At 48.2% G+C, this 10,264-nt stretch overlaps 1 protein-coding gene across 1 annotated transcript in view; it reads right to left on the bottom strand.

The window, feature by feature from the left end:
- Nucleotides 1-663: 663 nt before the first annotated feature.
- SMIM35 (small integral membrane protein 35) overlaps nt 664-10,264 on the bottom strand; it is a 63,741-nt gene continuing 54,140 nt past the window's right edge. The window contains exons 2-5 of the mRNA XM_066372522.1: nt 6,231-6,347; nt 5,150-5,183; nt 3,687-3,822; nt 664-2,225 (exon numbers count right to left, since the gene is read on the bottom strand). Of these exons, the coding sequence (XP_066228619.1) occupies nt 3,723-3,822; nt 5,150-5,183; nt 6,231-6,347 (251 nt within the window). The 3' untranslated portion in view covers nt 664-2,225; nt 3,687-3,722. The remainder of the gene's footprint in view (nt 2,226-3,686; nt 3,823-5,149; nt 5,184-6,230; nt 6,348-10,264) is intronic.

Below are 10,264 nucleotides of genomic sequence, written 5' to 3'. Positions count from 1 at the left end.
CTGCCAAGAATGGGAAATACCCTGCAATCTCCCAGCCCTCAGCAGCTGTCCTTGTCTCTTTATCTGAAGTCACTGACCCTGGGGCCAGGACCACTTGGACTCTGTGTCCCATACTTGTCTGTTTTCTCAAGGTTGCTTAGTCCTGAGCACTCCCTGGGGCCTAGAGAAGCCCCACATGGGCTGCTGGCTCAGGATCCATGCTGAGCAGGGCATAGTTGAGGTTTCATTGAAGCTGGACACCCCATGGGTTAAGGAATGGGACGCAGCCCTCAGAACTGAAATTTAAGGAAGGGTGCCAAAGTCTGCCCATTTCCCCTCACCCCTCCTCTCCCATTGAGCCTTCCAGCAAGGGCGGGACCCAAAGTCAATGGGGTTCTGCCCCACCCCCACCTACTCAGGAATAAAAGAGTTGGAGACCAGTTAAAGACCCCCAAATTTAGAGAATGGTTTATTAAGCAGGAGCCTGGCTGCAGTAGGAGAATGGCCCATGTAAAGCCAGTATCTGCGGCCACCATCACAACTGCCCGACCCATGCAGGTACACATTGGATTCGGACAGATGGTAAAGAAACAACAGAGCCAAAAACTGATGGGCCATAGTCTTTAATCCTAGCTTGCACCCGGCGGGCAAGTAAAACACACACTGGGCTCCAAAACCCACTCATTCAGCGCTCACAAAGCTACTGACTTATCTGAGTTTCCTAGAATCAAAGGTCTCTAGCTCACCAGACTTATTCACTTCTGTTCCCCATCTCCTTCCTTCTCCCTGCACAAACTCTGCACAAACTGGCTTCTCACTCAGCACTCCACCATCTTGGCTGCTTCTCCTGGTCTCCTCCATGTGGCCTTTCTCTGCTCTTCTCTCTAGTGCTAATCCCAGGAACTGAGAGAGAGCAAGCTCCAGGTCTGCCCCACTTTATAGTGCAGAAAGCAAAACCTTTAATCTAATATACAAAATAGGGAAGTTTCTAATACAAAGTCACTTATCTAAGGCATGATGGGATTGCACCACCCCACATCAAAAAGGGTGGGAAAGGCTTAGTCCTAAAACCAAGCCCCAGCTACAAGGATCCTGCCTGCCCACATCCTGCTCCCAACACACATTAATATCACCTGGGCGATGGGCTTCCATGTGGGCAGTGCCATCTTTAACAAAGTGAGCATAATATATTTTATTTGCCCAACAATTACCGTCTGTCTGAATCAAATGCAAACCTGCACGGGCTGGGCAGCTGTGATGGTGGCTGCGGCTACTGACTTTACAGAATTCTAACTGCAGGCTTCAGCAGTGACTGGCCCTGCTCTATCTGCCGCTGCCCCACGAACTCAGTTTCCCTGGATTGAGCGACTCTGCACTAAGAAAGAACCTAGTAAAATGACATCCCAATGCAGGCTCAATCTCAGGTCCAGCAAGACAAAGACAAAAAAAGAAGTGACCCCACCTAGACAGACTGTTCGCTCTCCACCAAGCTACCCTCGATTCTTGACTTCCCTTGTGCATTATCTGGTATTTTATGTCTAGCCTGGGTTCCTCTTCCCCAGTCCCACCATTGCTGGTCTAACTTCCCCACCTCAGGGCAGCTTAGCATTGGAAATGCAGAACACCAGGAGATAGAGCTCTCCCTACCTCTATGCCCACCTGGTCACAGGAGCCTAAAAACAAGCACATGTTCTAGACTGTTCTCAGTACTTCCCTCAAAACTGTTCTGGAGGCACTGAGGCGGGTCAGCAGCAGGGAAAACAGACTCAGGTGGCAGATAGTGTCTGGAATCACCTCCATTCCCACAGGACTTTCCCTATTGAAAACAGGACTGGTTTTCCAGCTCCTGGTGTCAGCCCTGCAGAGAGGGCAATAGTGGGAACACGCCAGGTAGAGCCCTGCTAGCTCCGAAGTCTCCAGGCCCTGCCCACACTGGGCTAAGCAGGAGGGTTGTGCTTTCCAATTTCCCTAGAACTCCTCCCACGGCCTCAGGGACCTTCTGGGAGCCAGCCCTTCCTCCCTAGGGAAAGGTAGCTTCTTCTCTTTCTGTGAGAACAGCATCGCTACTCTACCAGACTCTTCCTGAGAGGCCTGACTGTCCTAGACCTCTCATGCCACAGGTGGGTGGTGTGCCCAGAGTAGATGTCATTGTCCACAGTAAAGGCCCAAGCCAGGCCTTGAAGACAGGAAATGAAGGCAGCCCAGGGGAGTGCAGGAGGGGCAGGTGCTGAGCCAGGAGTCTCTGCCTGAGGAAAGAGAAAAGGGAGAGTGACAAAAAGATGCCAGTGGTTGGGAAACTGTGGCTCGTGAGCCAGATGAGGCTCTTTGGCCCCTTGAGTGTGGCTCTTCCACAAAATACCACGTGCGGACGCTACCTCAATAAGGAATGTACCTACCTATATAGTTTAAGTTTTTTTTTAAAGATTTTATTTATTCATTATAGAGAGGAGAGAGAGAGAGAGAGAGAGAGAGAGAGAGAAGGGGGAGGAGCAGGAAGTATCAACTCCCATATGTGCCTTGACCAGGCAAGCCCAGGGTTTTGAACCGGCAACCTCAGCGTTTCCAGGTTGACGCTTTATCCACTGCGCCACCACAGGTCAGGCCCTATAGTTTAAGTTTTAAAAATTTGGCTCTCAAAAGAAATTTCAATTGTTGTACTGTTGATATTTGGCCCTGTTGACTAATGAGTTTGCCAACCACTGCTCTATACCACCCTGTCTGGCTCAGCTTCTGAGCAAGAGGGGAGTGACAGAGAGAGGGACACCTGAAGATGCTGAGTGTGGCATTCTGTGGGAGAAGATGAGAGAGCAGTCATGTGGGACTGCTGGGGGGAGGAAATGTGTGGACTGGGAAGAAGCAACTGGGATGTGGGTAAGAGATAGGCTTAAAGCCAGGGGGAGGGAAGGTGTTACCAAAGGCTCAGCCAGCATGAAGTCGGCCTAAGGCTCCCAGGCTTAGAAACTATAGAAATAAAGCTCTAGGGATGCTTCTTGAACAGGGGTGTCATCTGAAACCTTAATCTCAGAGCAAAGGGTTGAGACATAAAACTCTATTCTAGAAGCTTCCATCTGATTAGAAATAGAAACCCCTGGCCCTTGCTGGTGGCTCAATAGATAGAGCATTGGTCCAACGTAAGGAGTTTCAGGGTTTGATTCCTGGTCAGGCCATACAAGAGAAGCGACCATCTGCTTTTCTCCCCCTCCCTGTTTCCCTTCTCTCCCTCTTCCCCTCCTAGAGCCAGTGGCTCAGTTGATTCGAGTGTGACCCCAGGCACCGAGGATAGCTCAGTTGGAGTGCATCAGCCTCAGCTAAAAATAGCTCAGTACTCAAGCATCAGCCCCTGATGGGGTTGCCAGGTGGATTCCAGTCGAGGTGCATGAGGGGTCTGTCTCACTATCTACTCTCCTTTCGCCTAAAAAAAATTGTTTTAAAAAGAAGAAAGAAAGAAATAGAACCTCCTCAGGAAAGAAAGATAGGACATGGATTGCGTGGATGAATGTGAAAGAAACAGCCCAGTGCTGGTAGGAAGTGGGGATATCATATCCCAAAGATCATCTCCTATAGCACCCACTCCCCAGAAGGTGTGGGATGAATCAGATGATCTCTTCGGGTTCCAAGCAGCCCTTGCTAGGCTTGGGAGCCTGGACTGTCTGAGAACCTTACTGGGACATCAAACTCACTCAGGAGCTCGCCCTCCTTCTACTCACCTCTCGTGGGCTCCAGAAGGCTGATGCTCCCTCCTATTAGACTAGCCTATTGGAGAATTTCGTGTAGCCACCATCTGGGCTGCTGATGTGGCCACTGATGGTAAAGAGTGGACCTGTCTCCAGCTCCTTTGAGTTCCTAAGAAAGATGATCCAATCAAGTTATTGAGGCTAAGAAACCAGCCTCTCTCTGGACCAGAGTATGGGGAAAACTTCCTGGCAGTGACTCACTGACTCACTGACTTACCTTCCAGACTAGCTACCCCATCTCTCAGAGCAGATGAGGAGCAGGCCTGCCCTGTGGTGGAGAAGACAAGATGACTTAACCCGAGGACTGACTCCGGTCCCTGATTGTCCTCATTTGCTCCTCTCTTTTAATACCGTATTATGTCTGAGATTATATTACAGTATTTGTAATCAGGCCAAGACAGTAACACACTTAAAGACAGGGATGATGCTTAGTTATCTTCATTCCCTTAGAAACAAATACCACAGTACCTGCCACAATAGATCCTCCCAGCAGTGGGATTCAGCCGATAGACAACGGTTTGCACCAGTTCAGCAGAACTGATGCCTAATTTTTTGTTGAGTTTGGTGAAGCGGTTGTTAAAATGGCACTTGTAATCAGGGTTCTCTCTAAGGTGGGTGCCAGGGCACCTGCCCAATGTGGAAATCACAAATTTACATTCCTTACTCTTTTTTAACGTCATCTGTGTAACAGCGTATTCTAAGTGCCTGTAGTAATGTTTATTCCATCCAGAGGTGAAAAAAATTTGATGGAACTATGCTTGTAATATTTACTTATTCATTTCATAAAACTCAGTATACTTTTAATGAAATGCTACATTTTAATTCCCTCACATTTGTTATTTCAGTAAAAAAACATATAACGTAAAGAGAAGAAGTGCCAATCAGGAAGTGACAAGCTGTCACTGGAAATATCTTAAATAACAGTTTTATTGTTTTTGTCAGGTATTATTTAATATTTTTTCATTAATATTTTAAAACTCTTTCTTATAATATAATCTAGTTTCATGTTCCAGTAAATTCTTCTTTTATTGTTCTTATTTAAGTATTAAATGCCTGAAATAATAAACTACCTTTCAGTGTATCATTTTTTTATATACTTAAAACGGTCATTAGGGCAGAGAACTGGTTGTTAAATTATTTGAATCACACCACTGGATCCTTCCTGAATAAATGATGAGTAGATGATGAATCAGTGAATGAATGAACGGTCCCTGCCTGGAGGTGAATGTTAAGGGGATCACTGTCATCAGGGTTTTATATGGTTTTATCCATGTTAGAAAGTTCTAAATAGACTCTGGCTTTTTCTTTTTCTCTTGTTTGCCTAGGGGATAAGGAGAAGACAGGGAAGGGAAGCAGCTAAGTTTTAGCTTCATATTTGACTCTTTCTCAAGTGTACTAACCTCCCACCCCTAATTTACTGCCCTAAATCTACTCACCGGATCTGGTACAAGTTGAAGACAAAATTAGTCCCTAGAAAGACAATCCAAAAAGAGAGGGTTAGTATGTCCTGGGAAAACTGCCCATCATCCCTCTGGGAGCATTTGGTGCTCCCTTACCCCTGCCTGGGAGGGGCCTCAGGGTGCCGTGGGAGGGTCCCAAGTCCCTACAGTTTCTGCTTCCTCATGCTCCATCTTCCCAGACTGAATCACCAACTTTTTCGAGGCAGATCCTGCTACTGGGGATCCCTCTATTGAGGGTACTGATTACCCTGCGAAGGAAGCACTCCTAGCTTGGAGCCCCAAAGGAGCAGACCTAGGCTTGAGTCCAGACTCTACCACTTTCCAACCCAGACTTCAGCCTCACATCTTCATCTATAAAAACAACAACAACAACAACAAACAAACAAACAAACAAAAAAGGAGACTAAGAATTTCATCCTTGCATGGAATTTTAAAGAAAACCATATTAGGAAAAGGTGCATTGGTACATAATAGGCATTCAGCAAACATTGGTGAAAGCTTTCGAAGTTCACTGTAGATTTGGGAAGAGTTCTTTACAGCTCAGGGGTCTAGCATGCACTCCCAGCTCTCCTGGGTCCTATACATGGCCAAATATGGGTCAGAGGCAGGAGTTCACACAAAATTGCAGGGGACTCCCAGTGAAGATGGAGCACCAGCAAGCTTAGGAGAGAACCCCAAGACCCACAAGCAGGAGAGAGATGTACAAGGAGCCAGAATGGGAAACACCTGGAACTTGGCCTCTCTAGCCTGTTGCCCGTGGCCTCGAGGCCCACAGAGGGCTTGGGGGTGGACTCCTGTGAGCTCTAAGAGAAGAGGAAACTGGCTGCTTGCTGGGGTGGGAGGAGCCCCCACTCCCTTGATTAGGGACCCAGTACCCCACCCCCACCACCTCAAGTGTTCAGCCACTCACTCAAGTCTTCAACCACTGCAGCCACCACAGGAAATATTTTTGCATGACACCATGCTGAAGAGTTTGCAGCCCCACCCAACTCTCCAGCTGCTGCAGGAGAGGAGGGGCTTCGCAGACAGGGGGCTATGGAGCCCAGTATTCACTCACCCTCCCAGCAGTACCCACGCTGGTACCACTTGGCCAGGCTGTAGCCCAGGACGGACACAAGCAGCAGCAATAGCCCCACACCAAGGATCAGGCCCAGGGTAGTGATGGAGTTCTCACCTGCAGAGAGACACAGCACCCTTCAGCCAGCTCCCCAGAGCCCTCTCACAGTCCCTATGCCATCTGACCCGCACCGTGTCCCACGTCATCACCTCTCTCCCCACTGCCACCAAAGTGACTGTCCCCTGGGGTGACCTGGCTAGTTCAGCAAGGCCATACTAAGATGTGAATGTCAGATACCCTGATTTTTTAGAGTTTATTTGTTTATCCAAAATAAGAGTCCTCTGACAGTTTAGTTCTCCGATAGTTTGGAGCTGAGAGGCCTTCCCAAAGCCACAGGCATCCTACTTATTGGAAAAGGCACTGCTGCTTGGGGAAGAGCCCAAAGGACTCTCTTCAGCAAAGAGCCCGTTGGTCAGGAAGGGCCATCTGGAGGCCTGGAGAGTGGAGACCTAAAGACCTGAGGTGCCCTCCCCACCCAGCCCGTGCACCCAGTGGTAGGGTGTCAACCCTTTGGCTCTGTTTGCTGCTTATCCTCTCCTTTTCTTCCCTTTTTGTGGTAAGAGCTCTTAGCTAAATTTATATTTTAGTTGTAAAGCCAAACTAAGAGAGACAGAAAAGGACAAAGAAAGAGAGAGAGCCTTCAGGGAGATGAGTTGGCTCAAAGGAAAAGCCAAGCGGGAAACGAGGTTTGCAGGAAAAGGCTGATGTGGGTGTGCCATGGGGACAAAGTGCCCCACCTGGTCAGGGAAGGAAGGGCAAGCCAGCCCCACTCCTGCCAGATGACCTGCGGAAGTGTGGAAGGATAAACTGATGCCCCATCTCTATGGTTCCCTGCGTTGCGGGGTTCCGGGAGTGATGCTGAGAGCACAGGAGGTGCAGGAGTTCAGCGCCACCTTTGGCACAGCAGGCTTGCGGCTGAAGCCCAGGCCCACCATCTGCAAAATGTGAGACCTGAGCAGCCCCCTTTCTCTCACTAGGTTTCAATCTGTTCTTATGGAAAGTAAGCATAATAATTAGCACAGAGTTGATACACTGATGGGTGGAGATGCCATTTATAGAGCACTTAGGAGAGGCCCTGGCATCCACTTAGTGCTTGATAGACATTAATTATAGCATTATTGTTTTTGTCAACATATTATCAAATGGTGCAATTGTGTTTTTAAAATATTTTACAATTGCCTGACCAGGTGGTGGCACAGTGGATAGAGGGTCAGCCAGGGATGTGGAGGACCCAGGTTCAAAACCCTGAGGTCTCCAACTTGAGCACTGTCTCACCAGCTTGGGCACAGGGTTGCCAGCTTGAGTGTGGGATCATAGACATGACCCGACGGTTGCTAGCCTGAGCCCAAAGGTCACTGGTTTGAAGCCCAAGGTCATTGGCTTGAGCCCAAGGTCTCTGGTTTGAGCAAGGGGTCACTGGCTTGACTGGAGCTTCCCTCCCCCCAAGGCACATATGAGAAAGCAATCAATGAACAACTAAGGTGTCACAACTATGAGTTGATTCTTCTCATCTCTCTCCCTTCCAGCCTGTCTGTCCCTATCTGCCCCTCTCTCTCTTTCTCTCTCACTCACTTAATTAATTAATTAAAATATTTTATAATTGCCCTCCACCCAAGCCTTTGCCTTTCCCATGCCCCATGTCCCTTCTTCCCATTAAAGCAGCCCGGTTATTCTCCACTCAGCAAAGAGAAAGTCACAGCAAAATGCAGAACGAAGAGGGCTTGCCTCCTAGTTTTAGATTTCAAAAGCCCCAGCCCTTAGAGAAATGGAAAGGAGTCACAACATAGACAAGAATGAGCACAGGAAGCTTTCCTCCTGGCTACACTAGGCAAAAAATTCTCCAACCTTGGGAAAAGGAAGGAGAAAGGTAGAGGAAGAAAAAGCACTGGAACCTGGCCTGTGGTGGCTCAGTGGAATACTGAGTCACCAGTTCAAAACCCCGGGCTTGCTGTTCAAGGCACACGTGAGAAGCAACTTCTATGAGTTGATGTTTCTTGTCCCCCCCCCCGCCCTTCTCTCTCTCTCTCTCTCTCTCTCTCTCTCTCTCTCTCTCAATTCAAGAAGAAAGAAAGGAAAGGAAGGAGGGAGGGAGGGGGGAGGGAGGGAGGGAGGAAGAACTGGAAAATATTGAAAGGATGTGACAGACTACAAGTGGCAAAGCTCTTGTAAGTTTAAGGCTTAGCAAAAGGCTAAGTCCTCTCCCCTACTCCTCCATATTGGCTATAAAGCTGAGTATTTGCACTCATCCCAACGTCCCACCTCACTTGCTTAGTGAAGTTGCTACCGGCTAAGTTTTTCTCCACACATCCATGTTAGCTGTGACGCTGGATTGTTTCTACTGTCCTATCCTTCTTGTTCCTTGGAAAGACTGGAGGTAATTTCCTTTTAATTCTCTGTTTTGTGAAGTTAAGATGTTATGTATGGTGGGGGTTTTCTACACTTGGGAGAATTCTTGGGTTGCCTTGGAAATGTGACTTTGTTTTAATGATCTCTTTGATTTGCTAATGACTTCACTTTGCCCTATAAATAAAGCAGGGAGGGCAGTGGAGACTCACTTTTTGCAAGCTATCTTCTGTGTTGCAGAGAGTCCTCCTGAGCCCACCTTTTTCTCTTTAAGCCTATTTTATTAATTCTGTGCTGTTCCCACTCAGGACCTGGAATTACTAGCTGTGCTGGTTCACAGCAAAAGGACTTCAATGGATCCTAGAGAGAAAGTCCTTACTCCCTGATTCAAAGCTGAGCCCCAGAGGTCTAACAGTCAGACTGAGCCCCAGAAAGACAACAAGAGCCCAGTAAGAATAGTTGGGTGGAGTTCCTTGGCAGACAGAGCCTGAGACAATTCTGAAGAATTGCTGGGCTCTTTCATCACACAGGAGCAACCAAATGACTTCTGTGTTCCCAAGAAAGCAGGGAAGTCACACAGAGGCCCTCCAGACCTGAAGGAATCACACAGCTGGGATCGGAGCACACGCTGCAGCACCCTCCATGGCTGATGCTCAGAACCCAGTCTAGGTGATGGCCATCACCAGGGTTGCACCATAGGTGCCATCGTGAGCAGATGGCATCAGGGATCAGGCACCCTTCCCCCAAGAAAATTGGGGAAACAAGAATCCCCAAAGCCACTAAACAGCACCTTCTCTGTGCCAGGCACTGTTCTAGACACTTGTATTATGAATAAAACCCCTTCTCCTCATGGAGACTACATTCCAGTGGAAGAAGATAGGGAAGGTCAAAATAAATTAAATAAATGATATAGTATACTGGAAGATGATACATGCTAGGGAGAGAGCAAGAAAGCAGGGGAAGAGATAGACAGCGTGGTGGAGGTGAGCGTACAGTTTTAAATAAAGCAATCAGGGAAGGCCTCAGAAAGAATGTGACAAAGGAGGAGGAAGCCCTAGAAGAGGTGAGGAGAAGAACACACCACGGAGACAGCTACAGTAAAAATGTAGGCACAGGGAGCAATAGGTACAATGGATACAGGAGCGTGCAAGACAGGTTCCAAATGCATATAGGAGCCCAGAGTCATGAGTATAGGGGCATGGGACAAGGGCAAGCAGCCAGAGACGGGGGAACAGGAGCCAGATAATGCAGTACTCATAGTGCTCGAAGGCCATAAGGAAAGCCTGGTTTTTCCTCTAAGCAAGAAGGGAAGTCATAAGAGGATGCTGAGCAAAGAAGTAACATAATTCGACGTTTTAGAAGGTTCACTTTGATTGGCTGCTGTGTTAACAGACACAGTAGGGAGACCAGTCTGGAGGCTACTACAAAAATCCAAGCAAGACATGATCATTGGAGAAAAGTAGTGCAAGACACTGAGAGGCTGTAGTTACAGAGAGAACATCTGTGTGGCTAACGGAGAGTGTAAGAGAGGCCCATGATCTCAGCAAGAACGGGTGGCAGTGACTCGGCGGGGGGTGGATCGGTGACTCAGCCAGGCGTGGCAGTCGTGTTCTCGGTGTTTGTGGAAGCTG

This window comes from Saccopteryx leptura, chromosome 1, assembly GCF_036850995.1.
Source record: "Saccopteryx leptura isolate mSacLep1 chromosome 1, mSacLep1_pri_phased_curated, whole genome shotgun sequence".
NCBI lineage: Eukaryota > Metazoa > Chordata > Mammalia > Chiroptera > Emballonuridae > Saccopteryx > Saccopteryx leptura.
Note: the sequence above shows the minus strand (reverse complement) of the source record. Positions and strands in the feature narration are given on the sequence as shown.